The sequence below is a fragment of the Salvelinus alpinus genome, chromosome 25 (genome assembly GCF_045679555.1).
Source record: "Salvelinus alpinus chromosome 25, SLU_Salpinus.1, whole genome shotgun sequence".
NCBI lineage: Eukaryota > Metazoa > Chordata > Actinopteri > Salmoniformes > Salmonidae > Salvelinus > Salvelinus alpinus.
Genome location: NC_092110.1, coordinates 22,637,282 through 22,659,887, shown reverse-complemented (window position 1 = coordinate 22,659,887; position 22,606 = coordinate 22,637,282). Strand labels below are relative to the sequence as shown.

Below are 22,606 nucleotides of genomic sequence, written 5' to 3'. Positions count from 1 at the left end.
AAACCCAAGTACTTCTCTGCAGCTGCCACAAAACCTATTTTCTGTGATTTACGTTCCATTTCAGCGTTACAGTTGATAACCATGGCAATGAACACCAAAAAGCCAACCTTACTGAAGCACATTTAATTCGTAGACCTATCATTCTGTACTGGTAAAAGTCTACTACCCACTGGGAGCCTCTTATGATCCCTCAACATTGACCCATCGTCCTCACTGCCTCAGGATACGATACCTTCAGTACAACTGACTGACAACCTGTCTCTCTCGCACTGGACACTTCTGATCCTCATCAACATGGGCACCTCTATAGTTAACACATACCTTTTTTTTTTCACCAGTACTACACATTCCTTAGTCCCATGCCTTCCTGCACACATCTAGGAATCTCCCTACCTACTGCAAAATGACCATAAGCTTGGCACTTGAAACACTTGTGGGTTCGGCACAAAAGCTATTACAGGCTAACTGATATCCTAACATTACTTTGTCAGGTAGGAATGCCATCGTTTCGAGAGTCCTTACTTACATAGTTGAGGAAGTTTCCCACATCAAGGATGAGCCTGCAGAAACTTGGCATGAGAGTGCTCATTCTGAGACCTGAGGAGATTTTTTTTTAATGAAACATTCTATGCAAATAAAATACATTTTTAGACATTTTGAAAAACCAACACTTTAGTTGTTAAAACATTTCCAGCACAAAGCAACAATTTGTTCTACATAGAACAGCATATAACAGTTACCACTCTTGACAGTTCTAACAAACACAATTCTAAATAATAAACTTTACTGTGTCCTCTGCTAGCTTACAAAAATATGCAATGGATTCATAAAGCAATCATTGTAACATGAGTGTTTCAGTGGTGTAAAGTACTTAAGTAAAAACACTTTAAAGTACTACTTAAGTCATTTTTTGGGTTCTGTATTTTACTACTTATATTTGACAACTTTTACTTCACTAAAGAAAGTAATGTACTTTTTATTCCATACATTTTCCCTGACACCCAAAAGTACTTGGTACATTTTGAATGCTTAGCAGGACAGAAAAATGGTCCAATTGACGCACTTATCAAGAGAACATCCCTGGTCATCCCTACTGCCTCTGATCTGGCGGACTCACTTAACACATGTTTCGTTTGTAAGTTACGTCTGAGTGTTGGAGTGTGCCCCTGGCTAGCCGTAAATCTTTAAAAAACGGTACCGCCTGGTTTGCTTAATATAAGGAATGTTTTACTATAGATCCTTACGTATATCTTAGAAATAAAATTTTGATACTTAAGTATATTTAAAACCAAATACTTTTTCTTAAGTAGTATTTTACTGGGTGGCTTTCAGATTAGTCATTTTCTATAAAAAGGTATCTTTACTTTTACTCAAGTATGACAATTGGGTACTTTTTCCACCACTGGTGTTTACACGGGGAAGTTGGTGTTGACTTACACTGGCATGCTGATTCAACCACCTCTGCTTTGGGCTTGAGCATGTCCAGTACTGAGGTGGTCTCCTCACACAGCAGCATACAGTCTATCCTCAGCTCGTAACTGTGGGTAGACACGAGAGCGAGAAGGAGGATACGAAGTAGGGATGGTATGGCAGGGAAGAGAGATACCATTGGGAATTTAAAAAGACAAGTCAAGCTAGGGCCAAACAAAAACAGACACCAGATTCCGTTAACTATCACAGCCAGAGATTCTTCTCTACATAGAGTATCCAGTGAGGTGCCAGGAATTATGAAAACGATAAAAGGAACAGCAGTTACCATGGTACAGCCAGGAGAGTGATGTAGAATCGGTCTACATTGGCCAACTTTAATTTTTCTCCCAGGAAGGATTTCAGGTTATCTATCTAAATTGAGACAGAAAAGGGAGGCTCTTTAGTCAAAACCACCATGTTTGCTGTATTAATAAAGGTGATTTGCAAACATTGTGAACATCTGGTACCTACAGTACCTCATGTTTCTCAGGTAAGAGTTTAATAAGCTGCTTCAAGACCTCCACATCGAACTTAGAGCGATCCCCACTCTGAATCAACACCACAAACTCATCATGAGAGCTAGATAGAGAAGCATGGAGAAAAAAGTAAGCTCAATGGGGTAAAAACATTGATATCAATACCGACTTAATGACAAATTACTTAACCATTTGAATTGCTTGAGAAATATGTTCAAATTCAAGTTCTTCTTTGCATCAATAAAGGAGATCTGTAGAGAGAAGAGGGGAATAGACATTTTGTTTGAGAGGTTGTTTTAGGATTCATAATGAGCCATGTTTCTGGTGTGCTCCAGATACGAGAGCTGTAATGAGTGTTGACCAGTGCACCTCTTTAGGCTCCTTTTTGACAGGAGCAGCTGCCCCCTTATCTTTGTGTTCGGTCACTGGGAGACAGAACAGCTGTTCAATGCTGGAGTAGTTGGGCTCCCGAGGAGTGTCTTTCTGAGCTGAAGTCCACATGGAATGACCATCTGTGTGTATATTAAAGGAGGGAGAGAATAACCACAACACATCTGGAATTACCTCACAAAAAAGTATGTAACCAGACAATCTTTTCCCCTCCTACATAGAGCAGACTGCTTCTGTAAACACAGGGGAGGATCATTAAAGAGAGATGCCAAGGTTTTCCACTCACCAGTGACAGCTCTGAGTTTCTGCCAGTTGAGCTTCTTCATCCTCAGGGTGGGGCAACGGCCTGCCTTGGAGGCAGCAGCAGAGGCATACCCCAGGGACTGGCTACTCTGGGCCACCACAATGCCACCTATGCCAGGGGGAGGTGGTGGTGGAGGAGGCAGGCCTGGCATACCGGGCAAGGGTGGGGGTAGTGGAGGTCCTCCACCGCCCATTCCTGGTGGGGGAGGTGGGGGTGGAGGAGGGCACCCTGGGGGCACCTGCATCCCTAGTAGAGGAGTTGGTGGTGGGGGTACTCCACCTCCAATGTGTTGTAATGGTGGAGTGGGGGGTGGAGGAGGGGGAGGTGGGCACTGAATGGGACCTGGTCCCATCATATTGGGATATAGGAAAGGTGGAGGGGGTAGTGGAGGAGAGGACACTTTTGTGGAGCATTTGGTCAGTCTTTCTTGGTCATCATCCACCATGTCGGTCTGAACAGCCTTATCAATCTTCTTGGGTGGCAGACCATCCACAGCATCGACACCAGCTGTCCTGCGCTTGGAGAACACCAGGCGTTGCATAATAATCTCACAAGAGTCCATATGAGCTGGAGCACAGAATCACACACAAACACTCAAATCTACTGAATTTTGTTGACAAGTAACCAAGACAACCATTTTTCCTACGCACTCTGTTCACCCAGACTGCAGTCCTTTGCCCATAACTCTTAGGGGTCAGCTTATTGAACTATTGAATGTGTCAGGAGCGTGATGACTCACAGTCTTGATCCAGCAGAATGGCCCGGTTAGTGATGGCCTCCAGGGCTTGCCAGATGTCAGCCCTCTCGGGCCCCAGCAGCAGCAGGGCTTGTAGGATGGACAGCAGCTGGCGGGACGACGGAGAGCTGCTCACCTTGAGGTTGAACAACACACAACCAAACCTTATTTTGAGTGCACTTATAATTTTGTTGTTTACGGAACTAGCCATGAGTAGGTGACATGCAGTGTTATGGCAGTGCAGCTGACAGCTGTGCTCACTTTGTTGAAGAGGGTGATGAACACCTCCTGGTGACTGCTCACGTCTATGCCTCCATAGACCCTCAGCAGCTCCTCCTCATCCTCAGACATGGCCTCTTCAAACGCCTCACACTGAATGATCAAGTCCTCATCCTCCTCATCTCTGTCTCTCACACACCAGACACACAGACACAAACACACAATTAAAAAGGGCCTATTGAGCAAGTAGCCTGTTTACAATGTTTATTTCCCACTTGCACATCAAATCAACAAAATTATTGACAAATGTGCAAGTAACAAAGGTTTTGTTTAACATTTCACTCAAACTATATTGTACTTGACCAATGCATGGGCATTTCTTATCTGCACATGACAAAAAGGTCACAATGAAACGAGGAAGTAAGTCAAGGCACTCACCTCAATTTGGGCAGTATATCAAGTAATTGTAATCCTATAAAACAGAAACACTGCATTTAATAAAGACAGTCACAAAAACAACGATCCAACTCCCAAATGATCAGTTTCCTACTTTGTAGTAGGTTATTAAAAAGTTGGAACACTGCGGAATATGATCTGGAATCAGCGAGTGAAGTCGATTGCAGGTGAGCGATTAGGACATAATTATGGTGCGTTCATGACAACTCGGAAATCTTCGACCTCAGACTTCAGTGCGTTCAAGACAACTGGGAACTCGAGTTGGATGACCAGCGTTCAAAATAATTTTTCCCAGTCGGAGCTCATTTTTTACAACCCACTAAAGTCGAAAGTCTGATATTTCTGAGTTCCCGAGTTCCCAGTTGTTTTGAGCGTGACATACAAGTCGAAAACTCAGGCATCATATCAGAGCTTTGACTTCTGCTGCATTCATAACCAAGTGGAAGGTGGGAATTTACCAGTTTTGAAGTCGTAAATACCAGTTGGATGCATTCAGGTGGTTTGAATTCATTGAGAAACACTGATTGGCTAATGGCCAACAAGCTGTGTAAACCATAAACTAAAAGTACAGCTATCATGCTTGTAAACAAATTATAGTGTTCAAAAATCATATTAATAGATTGCATTTTATAAATAATCTTTTGTTGCTGCATTTAACTGCCAGAAATGCTGTTATCGAGGTAATTTCCTTATTAGGTGACGTCAGAGGTCAGCATCTGGGAGAAGTGGGAACTCAGGATGATAGATGAGTTTCCCACCAGTAATTACCAGTTGGAGGTCCGTTCAAAGGAATTTTTCCACATCGTATGTGGTAAATTCCCCTTCCCACTTGGTTACTAATGCAGCATTCTCCTACCTGAAGATCAATGACTTCTCAATTTCTCTCAGTCTGAGCTCGCATTTTTTGAGTTCCCAGTTGTTTTGAACGCACCAAAAATCTATTTGCAGTAGAGTGGTGATGTGGAACGACTTCGAATAGGCTACATTTACAGAATTTTTTGAAAAAATCTCAAATGTATTTCACATTTACCGTGAATAGCAAATTCACAAAGAAAGGGAATGGCGACTTGACCACAGACAAGCTTTTGTTAGACTGCCGCCAATAGGCCATTATAAAAAGGTAGGCATAAATCAAAGGCTGTTCATAGAGAATACCCTACTTAGCCTAATATAATGGTGCTTTCAAGACAACTGGGAATTCGAGAAAAAAAAGGTTAAATCAAGTGATCTTTAGGTTGACGCTCTAGAAAGATGCCCGAGTTTCTGACATGGAATTTCGAGTTGGATGACCATTCGGAGCTAGTTTTTCCCCTGAGTTCCCAGTTGTCTTGAACGCACTGAAGTCAGAGATTTCCAAGTTCTGGGTGGTGAGTTCTGAGTTGTTTTGAACACGGCATTAGACCGCTTCTTCTAATTAATTAAATAAATAATCAGAGGTCTAATATTGGGATAGACAATACAATAACCTGTCAAGAACCATAATATTATGCATAGCATATATGACAGACTACAGTTTATCAAATTTTGATAGGCCTACTACTATGCCCATATTTCTTCAACAATGTCAGCACTACAGCATACTGTAGATAGGCCTAATCTTGATTTCCCCTTCATTAAAACACATATTTTTCAAAAACAAAAAAAGATTAATGTAACACCATCTATGCCAGACACAAATGCATAATTGTATCCCTGAATATGAGGTTTGCACAAGTTTCAGGTGTTTGGGGACAAGATAGGGGACAGATTGAGGACAGGCATATACAGTAGCTAGAAGGACCCAGTGATACTTCATGACAAAAAGAATGTGGACACCTGCTTGTTGAACATCTCATTCCAAAATCATGGGCATTAATATGGAGTTGGTCCCCCCTTTGCTGCTATAACAGCCTCCACTCTTCTGGGAAGGCATTCCACTAGATGTTGTAACATTACTGTGGGGACTTGCTACCATTCAGCCACAAGAGCATTAGTGAGGTTTGGCACTGATGTTGGGAGATTAGGCCTGGCTCACAGTCGGCATTCCAATTCATCCAATAGGTTTTCGATGAGGTTGAGGTCAGGGCTCTGTGCAGGCCAGTCAAGTTCTTCCACACTGATCTCGACAAGCCATTTCTGTATGGACCTCACTTTGTGTATGGGGCATTGTCATGCTGAAACAGGAAAAGGTCTTCCCCAAACTGTTGCCACAAAGTTGGAAGCATGGAATCGTCTTGAATTTCCCTTCACAGGAACTAAGGGGCCTAGCCCGAATCATTGAAGAGGAGTGGGATAACATTCCCCAGGCCACAATCAACAGCCTGATCAACTCTATGCGAAGGAGATGTGTCGCGCTGCATGAGGCAAATGGTGGTCACACCAGATACTAACTGGTTTTCTGATCCACGCCCGTACCTTTTTTAAAGTTATCTGTCACCAAGAGATGCATATACGTGTTCCCAGTCATGTGAAATCCTTAGATTAGGGCCTAATGAATATATTTCAATTATAACTTATTTTAAATAATAAAATATTTTAAATTGTTCCATGTTGCGTTTTATAGTTTTGTTCAGTATACATTTTGTCATTAACAATGTGCCACTGTGTGACCTTGCAGATGAACTGAATCTCTGCCAAGTGGCTGAGTAATGAAGATAAACAATGCGCTGTACCAATAAACTCCTTGCGCATCTTGTCTCTCTGTTGCAGGTCATCTTTCCCAAAGATGATGGCGTTGATGACACTGAGGAGGGTGACTATGTAGGGCACGTTGTCTGTGGCCTGCAGCTCGTTCATGATCACACTGAAGCGATACAGCTGGGTCTTCACACCCTGCGGGACAAATTAACACATTAGACATACTGTATATCATTCACTCACACTGTGTGAGGACAGCCCCACCCCCCACCCCATACACGGAATGGTTCAATATTGATCAAAAAGTAACATTAATCAATGTATTGACAACTATGGATGTAACTAGATAACAGAATTAAGTTACTTAGGCAGTCTAACATCTGTACACTAGAAGGCATTTCAAGGGGCTAAGTCATATGGTTATTCAGTAATGTATGGAATGAATAAAAATTACTTTAATTATCCTATTTAATGAGATTCTTTTGAGCTGAAATAGCATGTAACATGTTTTTTTGTCATATCTGATTTCAGTCAGCTTTCATCAAAATCACACACACTGTTATGTGTACTTTCCCCCCAGCATTTTTCTCTCTCATTATCCTTCCTAAATCACAATCAGGCAACTTATCCTGTAGATGAATGGTATATATTTCCGTAGCCTCTGTCAATTAGTGAAAGCTTGTCTGGCTGTATGACACTTGCCTTGTAATGGTCCAGGGCATCCAGGGCGAGACGGTACCCATCAGAGGAGAACATGCTCAGGGCAGCAAGCAGCTCAAACACCTGCTTCTTCACCATGGTATTGGACGTGTCCAAGGCTGTGGTAAGACATTGTCACAGTCAGTGTACACATAGGGTGTATTCATTATGCTGACCGCGTTGCAAAACCGAAAAGGAACGGAAAATGTTTTTCATTGAACGTTTCTATTGGACAAATTCAGGTAGGTCCCTCCCTGTTTCGTTCTGTTTGGTTTGATTTCAGTTGCAAGATGTAATGAATACAACCATGGTCATGGTCCTCATATTACATCCTGCCTCTTTCTTTCTCCCTTGTCTGGTGTCCTCTAGAATGTTATGGCTTATTTTAAGGAAACGTGACGTGAACTTTGCCCCTTTTCTGAAAACGTTTTGTGTTTGTGAGTGTATGTGAAGATGTTGCGATGCACTGTCTCTCCCCACAGTGTCTCACTCCATACACTTTGTCTGACATAATAGCCTATATCTGACCTGAATTGTTCCATGTTGCCATTGTACTCCTAAATCTACAACTGAATAAAAATTCTTAAGGATTATGTATGTGCATTTATGCTCACTAAGGCCTTTACATTATATATACAGTACCAGTCAAATGTTTGGACACACCTACTTATTCAATTCTTTATTTTGACTATTTTCTACATTGTAGAATAGTAGTGAAGACATCACACTATGAAATAGCACATATAGAACCATGTAGTAACCAAAAAAGTGTTAAACAAATCAAAATATATTTGAGATTTGAGATTCTTCAAAGTAGCCACCCTTTGCCTTGTTCCAGGTAGTCACCTGGAATGCGTTTCGATTAACAAGTGTGCCTTGTTAAAAGTTAATTTGTGGAATTTCTTACCTCCTTAATGTGTTTTAGCCAATCAGTTGTGTTGTGACAAGCTAGGGGTGGTATACAGAATATAGCCTTATTTGGTAAAAGACCAAGTCCATATTTTTGCAAGAACAGCTCAACTAAGCAAAGAGACACGACAGTCCATCATTACTTTAAGACATGAAGGTCAGTCAATCCCAAAAATTTCAAGAACTTTTCAAGTTTCTTCAAGTGCAGTCACAAAAACCATCAAGCGCTATGATGAAACTGGCTCTCATGAGGACCGTCACATGAAAGGAAGACCCAGAGTTACCTCTGCTGCAGAGGATAAGTTCATTAGAGTAACCAGCCTCAGAAATTGCAGCTCAAATAAATGCTTCACAGAGTTCAAATATCAGACACATCTCAACATCAACTATTTAGAGGAGACTGCATGAATCAGTCCTTCATGGTCAAATTGTTGCAAAGAAACCACTACTAAAGGACACCAATAATAAGAAGAGACTTGCTTGGGCCAAGAAACATGAGCAATGGACATTAGACCAGTGGAAATCTGTCCTTAGGTCTGAGGAGGCCAAATTTGAGATTTGTGGTTCCAACCGCTGTGAGACGCAGAGTAGGTGAACGAACTTTGCTGGTAACACTGTCGGTGATTTATTTAGAATTCAAGGCACACTTAACCAGCATGGTTTGCGCTTAGTGGGACTATCATTTTGTTTTTCAATTGCACAATGACCCAACACACCTCCAGGCTGTGTAAAGGCCTATTTGACCAAGAAGGAGTCTGATGGAGTGCTGCATCAAATGACCCGGCCTCCACAATCACCCGACCTCAACCCAATTGAGATGGTTTGGGATGAGTTGGACCACAGAGTGAAGGAAAAGCAGCCAACTAGTGCTCAGCAGATGTGGGAACTCCTTCAAGACTGTTGGAAAAGCATTCCAGGTGAAGCTGGTTGAGAGAATGCCAAGAGTGTGCAAACCTGGATGGCATACCAGTGGAAGTATACCAAACATTTTTTGATATACTCAGAGGACCAATATTAGCAAGTTTTAACCACTCCTATATAAACGACAGATTATCGGACACACATCAAGAACGTCTGATTTCATTATTACTGAAACAGGATACAAGTGGTATATATAAAGATCCAGTCCGTTTAAAAAATTGGAGGCATCTTAAACTTCAGTGTTGTGATGGAAAAATTCTATCTAAATGCTTGGCACATAGAATTAAAAAGGTTTTGTCAGATATTATTAATTCTAATCAGACTAATCAGTTTTTTACATGGACGATACATTGGAGATAATTTAAGACGAGTACTATGAATTATCGGGGAAACCAGGCATGGTTTTCATAGCTGATTTTGAAAAGGCTTTTAATAAAGTACGACTGGAGTTTATATATACAGTTGAAGTCGGAAGTATACATACACTTATGTTGGAGTCATTAACTTTTTAGGGATAGGGGGCAGCATTTTCACTTTGGAAGAACAGCGTGCCCAAAGTGAACTGCCTCCTACTCTGTCCCAGATGCTAATATATACATATTATTATTACTATTGGGTAGAAAACACTCTGAAGTTTCTACAACTGTTTGAATGATGTCTGTGAGTATAACAGAACTCATATGGCAGGCAAAAACCCAAACAGGAAGTGGGAATTCTGAGGCTGGTCGATTTTCAACTAATCGCCTATTGAAATCCCTGTGGGATATGGATCTGTTTGCACTTCCTACGCCTTCCACTAGATGTCAACAGTCTGTAGAACGTTGAATGAAATTTCTACTGTGATGTTGAGCCGGATGGGGGCTGTTTGAGTCAGTGGTCTGGCAGAGAGCCAGGTCCTGGTCACGCGCATTCCAAAGGAATTCTCCGGTTGGAACGTTATTGAATATTTAGAATAACAACATCCGAAAGATTGATTCTATAGTTAGTTTGACAAGTTTATTCGACCTGTAATATAACTTTTTGAAGTTTTCGTCCGACGTTCGCCTGGACCTGCACGAGCGTTTGGATGTGTTTACTAAACGCGCTAACAAAAGTAGCTACTTGGACATGAATAATGGACATTATCGAACAAAACAACAATTTATTGTGGAACTAGGATTCCTGGGAGTACATTCTGATGAAGATCATCAAAGGTAAGGGAATATTTATAATGTAATTTCGTATTTCTGTTGACTCCAAAATGGCGGAGAAATGTTGTTTATATCTGAGCGCCGTCTCAGATTATTGCATGGTGTGCTTTTTCCGTAAAGTTTAAAAAAAATCTGACACAGCGGTTGCATTAACTCTTGACACTACAGGGGGTGCTGTTTCAACTTGGACATTTATCGTTCCCAAATTAAACTGCCTCGTACTCAATTCTTGCTCGTACAATATGCATATTATTATTACTATTGGATAGAAAACAATCTCTAGTTTCTAAAACCGTTTGAATTATGTCTGTGGGTGAACCAGAACTCTTTCTGCAGCGAAATTCATGACAGGAACTGCGAAGGTCTGAAAACGAGGCTCTGTTCTCAGATCAGTTTAAAGCTCTGTATGTATCCTATGGGTCGACATGAACTGCACCCGCCTTCCCCTGGATGTCAGTAACCAATGAGAAGTGGAATGGAGTTTCTACGTAGTTCTCAGAGCTTATAAAAGGCCAAGGAACGAAGGGAGCTCTCTTTTCGACGTTCGTCATTGCGCAAAGCAAGACCTCAGGATGGCATTTTGAAACGCTCAGTTATCGGCCTTAGCTATATCCGTCTGTAATTTAATTCGATATAGGTGTTAGAAACATCATAACGAAGTTATTTTAAACCGAGTTATATCAGTTTATGCGAGTATATTGCTATTTTCGGAATTTCCTTAGTATTGCGCTTTGAACATTTGGGCATGTTGTGGCCACATAGCTAATGTTAGCTGCTAATTCCGAAGTTGAAGACGACGTTTTACAACCAAGCAACGATTCTTTTGGACAAAGGACCACTTGCCCAAGATTCTGATGGAAGCTCGTCCAAAAGTAAGAGCTATTTATGATGTTATTCCGTATTTATGTGGAAAAATGTAAACGCATTTGTCCGCCATTATTGCGGCACTAGTCTGGCTGTAACGCACACTGTATGTCTAGTAACGTTAATTTTAAAAATCTAACTCAGCGGTTGCATTAATAACTAATGCATCTTTCATTTGCTGTCCAACCTGTATTTATTTGTCAAGTTTACGATTATTTATTGATTAGATTAGGTGCCTTTCCAAGATGGCGCCGGCCAGAATGCATGACCTGTTGCCACTGATCACATTGTATAACCACGATTTGTGCTGCTAAATATGCACATTTTCGAACAAAACCTATATGCATTGTGTAATATGATGTTACAGGACTGTCATCTGACGAAGTATATCAAGGTTAGTCAAAAATTATATATCTTTTGCTGTATTGTTACGATCGCTAACCTGTGCTGCTGGTAAATTGCTTGTGTTTCTGGCTATTGTGCTAAGCTAATATAATGCTATATTGTGTTTTCGCTGTAAAACACTTAAAAAATCTGACATATTGGCTGGATTCACAAGATGTTGGGCTTTCATTTGCTGTACGCTGTGTATTTTTCAGAAATGTTTTAAGATGAGTAATTAGGTATTTGACGTTGGTCTCTGTAATTATTCTGGCAGCTTCGGCACTATTTCAGATTGCAGCTGCAATGTAGAACTGTGATTTATACCTGAAATATGCACATTTTTCTAAAAAAACATATGCTATACAATAAATATGTTATCAGACTGTCATCTTATGAAGTTGTTTCTTGGTTAGTGGCTATTTATATCTTTATTTGGTCGAATTAGTGATGGCTACTGATGGAGTAAAAAACTGGTGGAGTAAAAAAAGTGGTGTCTTTTGCTAACGTGGTTAGCTAATAGATTTACATATTGTATCTTCCCTGTAAAACATTTTAAAAATCAGAAATGATTGCTGGATTCACAAGATGTGTATCTTTCATCTGGTGTCTTGGACTTGTGATTTAATGATATTTAGATGCTAGTATTTACTTGTGACGCTATGCTAGGCTATGCTAGTCATCTTTTTTACTGTGGGGGGTGCTCCCGGATCCGGGTTTGGGAGGAATTAGAGGTTAAGAACAAGTGTATCTTTAATTCTATGTAAAACATGTATCTTTCATCAAAGTTTATGATGAGTATTTCTGTTATTTGATGTGGCTCTGCAATTTCTCCGGATATTTTGGAGACATTTCTGAACATGGCGCCAATATAAACTGAGATTTTTGGATATAAATATGCACATTATCGAACAAAACATACATGTATTGTGTAACATGATGTCCTATGAGTGTCATCTGATGAAGATCATCAAAGGTTAGTGATTAATTCTATCTCTATTTCTGCTTTTTGTGACTCCTATCTTTGGCTGGGAAAATGGCTGATTGTGTTTTCGCTGTAAAGCATTTTTTAAATCGGGGGTAGATTAACAAGATGTTTATTTTTCATTTGCTGTATTGGACTTGTTAATGTGTGAAAGTTACATATTTTACATTATTATATATTTTTTTCCCCGTGCTGCCTTTTCAGCGGAACGTGCGTCCCAGAAAGGTTAAAACTTGTTTTTCAACCTCGTGCGAGAAGTGCAAATCAATCCCAGAACAACAGCAAAGGACCCTGTGAAGATGCTGGAGGAAACAGGTACAAAAGTATCTATATCCACAGTAAAACAAGTCCTATATCGACATAACCTGAAAGGCTGCTCAGCAAGGAAGAAGCCACTGCTCCAAAACCGCCATAAAAAGGCCAGACTACGGTTTGCAACTGCACATGGGGACAAAGATCGTACTTTTTGGAGAAATGTCCTCTGGTCTGATGAAACAAAAATAGAACTGTTTGGCCATAATGACCATCGTTATGTTTGGAGGAAAAACGGGGAGGCTTGCAAGCCGAAGAACACCATCCCAACCGTGAAGCACGGGGCTGGCAGCATCATGTTGTGGGGGTGCTTTGCTGTAGGAGGGGCTGGTACACTTAACAAAATAGATGGCATCATGAGGGGGGGAAATTATGTGGATATATTGAAGACATCAGTCAGGAAGTTAAAGCTTGGTCACAAATGGGTCTTGCAAATGGACAATGACCCCAAGCATACTTCCAAAGTTGTGGCAAAATGGCTTAAGGACAACAAAGTAAATGTATTGGAGTGGCCATTACAAAGCCCTGACCTCAATCCTATAGAAAATGTGTGGGCAGAACTGAAAAAACGTGTGCGAGCAAGGAGGCCTACAAACCTGACTCAGTTACACCAGCTCTGTCAGGAGGAATTGGCTAAGGTGTATTTAAACTTCCGACTTCAACTGTATATGTGTAAATGTCTGAATGCTTATGTGTATATATATACATTTAAAAAAAAAATTCTGGTGGATAGGAAATGATGCAGACAATTACATTGATGGAAGCAACAATCTATCAGCAATATTAAAGTTGATCCACCCCCTAAAAAAATAACAAAAAATATTACAAATAACAAAAAAAATAGTGCAAACCTGTCATCAAGGCAAAGGGTGGCTACTTTGAAGAATCTCAAATAGAAACTGTATTTTCAATTGTTTAACTTCTTGACGCTAGGGGCCAGAATTGTTTAAAAAAAAAATTACGTTCCCAAGGTAAACGGACTATTTCACAGGCCCAGATCGTAGAATATGCATATTTTTTGTTATCCCTGTTCTGTTGCCTGCCCCTCTTCCCTTTAAAGGCGTATCAACCAGATTCCTTTTCCAATGGCTTCCTCAGGCTGTGCCATAGTTTCAGGCTTTTATTTTGAAAAATGAGCGAGATTTTTCAAAATGAGTCAGGTGTCCTTTGATTAGTTCCTGCGCGCGAGAGGGGTAGCTTGACATTTTCTTTCTCTGTAGTATTGAATAGGTTACCGTCCGGTTGAAATATTATCGATTATGTATGTTAAAAACAAACTGAGGATTGATTATAAAAAATGTTTGACATGTTTCTACGAACATTACGGATACTTTTGGGAATTTTCGTCTGCCTTTCAGGAACGGAACGAGGCTGTAGTTTTCTGAACATAACGCGCAACCCAAATGGCGTTTCTTTGTTATAAAACTAATATTTATCGAACAAAAAGAACATTTATTGTGTAACTGGGAGTCTCGTGAGTACAAACATCCGAAGATTATCATTGGATTATTGGATTGCTTTCGCTGTAAAGCATATTTTCAAAATCTGACACGATAGGTGGATTAACAACAAGCTAAACTGTGTTTTGGTATATTTCACTTGAGATTGCATGATTATAAATATTTTTAGTATTATATTTGAATCTGATACTTTTGGGAATTTTCTTCTGCCTTTCAGGACCGGAACGAGCATGTGGTTTTCTGACCATAATGCGCAACCCAAATGGCGTTTTTTTGTTATAAAACTAATATTTATCGAAAAAAAATAACATTTATTGTGTAATTGGGAGTCTCGTGAGTGCAAACATCCGAAGATGATCAAAGGTAAGCGATTAATTTTATTGCTTTTCTGACTTTCGTGACCAAGCTAATTTAAGGCTAGCTGTTCTAAAATTGATTGATACACTCACAAACGCTTGGATTGCTTTCGCTGTAAAGCATATTTTCAAAATCTGACACGATAGGTGGATTAACAACAAGCTAAGCTGTGTTTTGGTATATTTCACTTGAATTCCATGATTATAAATATTTTTTGGATTATTTTTGAATTTGGCGCTCTGCAATTCAGTGGTTGTTTAGGAAAATACGTAGCGTCAAGAAGTTAACACTTTTTTGGTTACTACATGAATCCATATATGTTATTTCATAGTTTTGATGTCTTCACTACTATTCTACAACGTAGAAAATAGTAAAATAAAGAAAAACCTTGAGTGAGTAGGTGTGTCCTGTCACGCCCTGACCTTAGAGATCCTTTTTATGTCTCTATTTTGGTTGGTCAGGGCGTGTGTTGGGGTGGGCATTCTATGTTTTTGTTCTATGTTGTCTATTTCTATGTGTTTGGCCAGGTGTGGTTCTCAATCAGAGGCAGCTGCCTATCGTTGTCTCTGATTGAGAACCATACTTACGTAGCCTTTTCCCACCTGTGTTTTGTGGGTAGTTGTTTTCTGTTTTGTGTGAGTGCATGGCAGAACTGTTGCGTTTTGTTCCACTTTTGTTTTTTGTTTCAGTGTCCAGGCTATATTAAAACATCATGAACACGTACCACGCTGCGCTTTGGTCTACTCCTTCTTCCTCAGACGAACGGCGTTACATGTCCAAACTTTTGACTGGTACTGTATATACACTACTGTTCAAAAGTTTCCTTATTTTTGAAAGAAAAGCTAATTTTTCGTCCATTAAAATAACATTGAATTGATCAGAAATACAGTGTAGACATTATTAATGTTGTAAATTACTTTTGTTGCTCGAAATGGCAGATTTCTTATGGAATATCTACATAGGCGTACAGAGGCCCATTATCAGCAACTATCACTCCTGTGTTCCAATGGCACGTTGTGTTAGCTAATCCAAGTTGATCAACGTCAACAGTGAAGAGCCGACTCCGGGATGCTGGCCTTCTAGGCAGAGTTGCAAAGAAAAAGCCATATCTCAGACTGGCGAATAAAAAGAAAAGATCAAGATGGGCAAAAGAACAGACACTGGTCACCAGATCTCAACCCTATTGAGCTGTTGTGGGAGCAGCTTGACCGTATGGTACGTAAGTGCCCATCCAGCCAATCCAACTTGTGGTAGGTGATTCAGGAAACATGGGGTGAAATCTCTTCAGATTACCTCAACAACTTGACAACTAGAATGCCAAAGGTCTTCAAGGCTGTAAATTCTCCAAATGGAGGATTCTTTGACAAAGCAAAGTTTGAAGGACACAATTATTATTTAAATTAAAAATCATTATTTATAACCTTGTCAACGTCTTGACTATATTTCCTATTCATTTTGCAACTAATTTCATGTACGTTTTCATAGAAAACAAGGACATTTCTAAGTGACACAACTTTTGAACTAACACAACGTGCCATATATACTGTGTATATATATATATTTTTTTTGTTTTGTACACAGATACTTGATATCCTGTCTCATATGCCCATACGGGCTGGGAACTAATTGGTGTACGACGCGGAAATAAAATAATTAAATCATCAGTGGAACACATTTTTAAACACTGCATTTCTCCTCATTCCTAGGTGCTGTGGAACCTTGGGAGAGTTTGCGGATGTAGCCCTCATTCTCCACGATAAAGTGGATCCCAGCCGAGGAGTTCATGATGGCGCGGACACAGCTGACACAGGTGAGCTGCAGCAGGGCATCTGTGATGCGGGAGCAGCCCCTCCCAGATAGCCTGTCCAGGGCCTCCAGCAGCAGGTCCAGCCCACTCAGCTCCAGGAACTGGACCATCCAGGACTCCTCGCTGCCCTCCAGACGACGCTTCAGCCCAGAGTAGTTGACCACACTGGGCACCTGGAGCATGCGGATGCACAGCTCTGGGTCGGCACTCTCCAGGTTGGCCTCCAGCTGGGTGTCTGAGTCCTGGGAGGAGCCCAGATGGCCCCTCACCGCCGCCCACTTCCTCTTCCCGTCCGACTTCACTGACATGGTGATGGAGAAGGTCTGTGGAGGGAAGTTAAGGTAGTTTAATTAATTAAGGGGGCAAGAGGTTCAGTTCAGCATCATAGTGAACATAAACCTGTTTACTATAAAGTGCTGAAAAGGGTGGAAAGTGAATTTTCTTTTGCCGTTCATGGTAAGACTGTTATTGGCATGGTTTTGTGCAAACAAGCCATGAACTATTTGACCTGCAGATGTACTTTTGCATAAATATGCAGGACAACTAGTCCCCATTAGAATTGTTTCAGAGCGTTCCTGTCTAAAGGATGCAGGCCTTTATCACAACATAGCACATTCATAAGAAATGACAGCTCTGCACATTGTGGGACAAGTGAGTGATATGTCAGCAGTCCTGTCGGAATTAGTCCTGCCAAACATCCAAACTTAATCCTGCAGTGAAAGGGAAGCGACTCGCTGTCAGCTAATCAACAGCAAACACAAAGACAGGCATGACAAAGACAGTGCATATTTATGGGAGATATTATTCTGTGTATATACTCTATTTTCAATTACATCCAACCATAAACAAGGTTTTGAGTAATAGTATCAATGTGAAGAGAAAAATACCACCCGGGATATTAATAAGCTCATCTGATCTTTGACTGTGAGTGGCACATTTTGATCACACAAGTGACCTTTTCTGGGATAGCCCCAGAACACTGTTCCCTCACAGTACCCTGCACCACTACCAGATAAAACATCTCTTGCAATGTGTAACCAGCAGAGGAGGCTGGTTAGAGGAGGACGGCTCATAATAATGAATAAAATGGAATGAATGGAACCAGGCGTTTGGTGTGTTTGAGACCATTCAATTTATTCCATTCCAGCCATTACTATGAGCCCATCCTCCCCATTTAAAGTGCCACCAGCCACCACTGGTAATCGGTGTATGCAAGCGCCCACACTGACTGGGTAGGGATTGAGTCTAAAAAAGAGCGAAATTCCCAGAAATCTAGAAATACTTCATCTGTAGTTGCAAAGTGTGACGTGTGATGATCTAGCAATCGAATGAACAAAAGTAGAGGTAGAATTTTCCTCCCAAAATGCCTTTAGTTATATCACACTTGCCAAGACTAACCTAAACAGATGGTATTGGAGAGGATAAATATAAACAACAAAATTGCAGCTCTGCATGTAGCTCTGCAACACATGGCCTTAGCTAAGGAATCTGGGCTATGTAAATAATGTTTCTGGGTTGAGTTTAATGTAAAAGGCTCTCATGAACACTCTATGCAGAATAACAAAGGGGTAAAAACACTGGGTACAGATGATAAGATTCCACCACAGTGGGAATTTAGATGGAACTCAAGTCAACCCTGAAATGCAAGAAAATGTAAACTCCTACAAATTGGATTTCCATTCAGTTCTCAAGTTCCCTATAATTCAACAGGCAAAAAAAGGAGCTGTTCTATTCCAGACACGTTTGTGGCGTGGCTGATTCTCTCCGTCTTGGGCTGCCAGTGTGACAATGTTACCGTGGCAGCCAGGCCCTTTCACAACAGGCCGTCTCATCTTCCGTCAAAAAGCTCTGTTCATTAGCTACAGAATGGGTGGAATGTCTCCTGCTTCACTGGCTGCTTTCTGATATCTAATGGTGTTTATACTCAAGCATCTGAACATCTTACAAGGATCTACAATCTACTCAACTGTACAAAGTGATGTACAGTAGGGTCCATGGTAAATAGAAGGGTCGTTTCACCAATGCTGTGCCTTTTGAGTAGTGTAACTTCATGATTTTTAAAATGTTATTTCACCAAATGTTACCATTCTGTCATAAAGAGCACATGCTCAATAAAAAACGTATTTTCCCATATCAGTAAGTGCCTATTAAGTGTCACATCAAGTAACAGGGTTGACGACTTAAATCATCCACAAATCACCTTGTGACAGGGGGAATCGAAAAATTAATTACAGTGATCCCTCGCCACTTCGCGGTTCACTTATCGCGGATTCGCTATTTCGCGGATTTTCATAATGCAATTTTTTTTTTTTTTTGGTGCATTGTGCTCTGCATTCTGATTCGCTAAAAACTCACTCCCGCTTCTTGTATCAAAACATGCTACGAATTGTGCTATCATTTTGTCGTCTCGTGCAGTTATGTGTACGTACATAAAACAGCTTGGCAAATTTACATTAAGTTGGCCAAATTATCTTGTAATTTCGAACATCTCCTAAACCCATAATGTCGACGAAACGGCCTACACGTGAGTCACTGTATTTGTATACATGTAATAGTTGCTAATTGTAAAAAAAAAAAAAGTTTTCTATTTCGCGGATTTCACTTATCGCGGGTCATTTTCGGAACGTAACCCCCGCGATAAACGAGGGATTACTGTATTATTTTATTTTATTTTTATGCTGCTGCAGTGGATAGTGGCCATTTTACGGGCTCCTGACCAATTCTGCTATTTTGTTTTTTAATGGTAATCTTAACTTTTTTTGTACATAATGTCTCCGCCATCCCTTCCTATCACCCAAAACGGCTTCTGGACATGAGAACAGTGATCACTAATCTCGATTTGGATGAAGATTTCTACTTCAACGAGTTGGCAGCTCTGGACGTTATGCTTACTCCAGACCAAGCTCTAATCCCCGGGACTCGAAAGAGGAGGCGGTAGCGAAAAAGAGGCAGGTGAGGCGGTCTCCTAACGAGATTAGTTCGGCAAACAAATAGACCGCCATTGCCCTGTGTTCTGTTGTCGAATGTGCAGTCACTGGAGAACAAACTGGATGAACTCCGTTCGAGACAATCCTATCAACGGGACCAGAAGAACTGTAATATTATATGTTTCTCTTGGCTGAACAAGGACATGGATAAAATATATCTTGCGGGTTTCTCCATGCATTGTCTAGACCAGACGGCAGCCTCGGGTAGGTAAGCATAATGGGGAGGGGGTGTGTCTCGTTGTCAACAGCAGCTGGTGCACAATCTCTAATGTTAAGGAAGCCTTGAGTTTTTGCTCGCCTGAGTTAGAATACCTCATGATAAGCTGCAGACCATATTACTCACCAATTTTTCGTAGATGTCTATTTACCACCACACACCGATGCTGGAACTAAGACCACACTCAACGAGCTGTATAGGACCATAAATAAACAAGAAAATGCACATCCAGAGGCAACGCTTCTCATGGCCGGTGATTTTAATGCAGGGAAACTAAAATCCATTTAACATAATTCTTACCAGCATGTCAGCATCACCTTTACTCCACACACAGAAATGCATAAAAGGCTCTCCCTCACCCTCCATATGGCGAATCTGACCATAACTCTATCCTCCTGATTCCTGCTTAAATGCAAAACAGGAAGTACCAGTGACACACTCAATTCGGAAGTGGTCCGATGAAGCGGATGTTAAGCTACAGGACTGTTTCACTAGCACAGACTGGAATATGTTCCGGGATTCATCCAATAACATTGAGGAGTTTACCACATCAGTCACCTGCTTCATTAACTTCTTATGGATAGGGGGCAGCATTTTCACGTTTGGATGAAACGCGTGCCCAGAGTAAATGTCCTGCTACTCAGTCCCAGTTGCTAATATATGCATATTATAGTAGATTTTGATAGGAAACACTCTGAAGTTTCTAAAACTGTTTGAATGATGTCTGTGAGTGTAACAGAACTCATATTGCAGGCAAAAACCTGAGAAAAAATCCAACCAGGAAGTGGGAAATCTGAGGTTGGTCGTTTTTCAACTCATTCCTTATTGAAGATACAGTGGGATATGGGTCATGTTGCACTTCCTAAGGCTTACACTAGATGTCAACAGTCTTTAGAACCTTGTCTGATGCTTCTACTGTGATGTTGGGCCGAATGAGAGGGGAATGAGTCAGAGGTCTGGCAGAATGCCTTGAGCTCGTGACGCTCGTACACGTGAGAGCGAGCTCTGTTGCATTTGCTTTTCTGAAGACAAAGGAATTCTCCGGTTGGAACATTATTGAAGATTTATGTTAAAAACATCCTAAAGATTGATTCTATACATCGTTTGACATGTTTCTACGACCTGTAATATAACCTTTTGGACTATTCGTCCGTACTTTCCGCTGGATTTGTTTACCAAACGCGCTAACTAAAGGAGGTATTTGGACATAAATGATGAACTTTATGGAACAAATCAAACATTTATTGTGGAACTGGGATTCCTGGGAGTGCATTCTGATGAAGATCATCAAAGGTAAGTGAATATTTATAATGCTATTTCTGACTTATGTTGACTCCAACATGGCGGATATCTTCTTGGGTTGTGTTGGTCTCTGACCGCCGTACTCAGATTATTGCATGGTTTGCTTTTTCCGTAAAGTTTTTTTGAAATCTGACACAGCGGTTGCATTAAGGAGAAGCATATATTTAAATCTGTGAATAACCCTTTTATCTTTCATCAATGTTTATTATGAGTATTTCTGTGATTTGATGTGGCTCTGTGCAAATTCACTGATTTCTTTTGATGCAAAGCCAAATGTAAACGGAGGTTTTTGGATATAAATATGAACTTGATCGAACAAAACATACATGTTTTGTGTAACATGTTGTCCCGGGAGTGTCATCTGATGAAGAATATCAAAGGTTAGTGAATAATTTTATCAATATTTCAGCTTTTTGTGACTCCTCTCTTTGGTTGGAAAATCGCTGTATGCTTTCTGTGACTAGTTGCTGACCTAACATAATGATATGTCCTGCTTTCGCCGAAAATCTTTTTTGAAATAGGACACTGTGGTTGGATTAACTACAATTTTATCGTTAAAATGGTGTCTAATACTTGTATGTTTGAGAAAATTGAATTATGAGATTTCTGTTGATTGAATTTGGCGCCCTGCAATTTCATTGGCTGTTGGCGAGCGGAACCCCAGTCGTAGACAGGTTAATGAGTGCATCGACGACATCTTGCCCACAGTGACCATACTTACATATCCAAACCTGAAGCCATGAATAACAGGCAACATCTGCACTGAGCTAAAGGCTAGAGTTTCCGATTTCTAGCGGGGCATTAATCTGGACGCTTATAAGAAATCCCGCTACGACCTCCGATGAGCCATCAGACAGGCAATGTGTCAATACAAGGCTAAGATCAAATCCTACTATGCCAGCTCTGACACTTGTCGGATATGGCAGGGCTTGCAAACTATCATGGATTACAAAGGAAAACCCAGCCGCAAACTGCCCAGTGACACTAGCCTACCAGACGAGTTAAATACCTTCTATGCTCTCTGAGGCAAGCAACACTGAACCATGCATGAGAGCACCAGCTGTTCCGTACGACTGTGTGATCTCACTCTCTGTAGCCAATGTGAGTAATACCTTTAAACAGGTTAACATTTACCGCGGGGACAGATTGATTACCAGGATGCATACTCAAAGCATATGTTGATCAGCTGGCAAGTGTCTTCACTGACATTTTCAAACTATCCCTGACCCAGTCTGTAATACCTACATGTTTCAAGCAAACTACCATGGTCCATGTGCCCAAGAACACCAAGGTAACATGTCTAAATTATTATCGCCCAGTATTACTCACATCTGTAGCCACTGTTGGGCTATGAGAATATGAAATATACTTATTCATGTCACTGAGGGAGTGCTTAGGTTTAGAGGGTCTACACCAGAAGTTAATGGTTATCTGTAGGAGGAAGGTATATAGTGTGTGCAATTAAGCTTGGAATGTGCTGAGTGCATGGAAGCGATCACATGTGGCAGGCATTGATAAGGGGAGAGAGCCATAGATTAGTGATGAAGG

The 22,606-nt window shown here is 40.8% G+C and overlaps 1 protein-coding gene across 8 annotated transcripts in view; it reads right to left on the bottom strand.

The window, feature by feature from the left end:
- LOC139553644 (inverted formin-2-like) overlaps positions 1-22,606 on the bottom strand; it is a 33,054-nt gene that overhangs the window by 6,025 nt on the left and 4,423 nt on the right. For 4 of the 8 annotated variants that reach the window (XR_011670694.1, XR_011670695.1, XM_071366193.1 and 1 more), the window contains exons 2-14: positions 16,464-16,875; positions 7,370-7,485; positions 6,703-6,862; positions 4,034-4,067; positions 3,638-3,779; positions 3,380-3,512; positions 2,623-3,207; positions 2,316-2,458; positions 2,136-2,197; positions 1,947-2,049; positions 1,757-1,842; positions 1,438-1,538; positions 527-597 (exon numbers count right to left, since the gene is read on the bottom strand). Coding sequence is in view for 6 of the 8 variants with exons in the window: in XM_071366193.1 (XP_071222294.1) it covers positions 527-597; positions 1,438-1,538; positions 1,757-1,842; positions 1,947-2,049; positions 2,136-2,197; positions 2,316-2,458; positions 2,623-3,207; positions 3,380-3,512; positions 3,638-3,779; positions 4,034-4,067; positions 6,703-6,862; positions 7,370-7,485; positions 16,464-16,860 (2,133 nt within the window). In the remaining 2 variants the exon portion in view is untranslated. Of the gene's footprint in view, positions 1-526; positions 598-1,437; positions 1,539-1,756; positions 1,843-1,946; positions 2,050-2,135; positions 2,198-2,315; positions 2,459-2,622; positions 3,208-3,379; positions 3,513-3,637; positions 3,780-4,029; positions 4,068-6,702; positions 6,863-7,369; positions 7,486-16,463; positions 16,876-22,606 lie in introns of those variants that run through there. The other 4 variants (XM_071366195.1, XM_071366198.1, XM_071366200.1 and 1 more) reach the window with 4 other exon arrangements.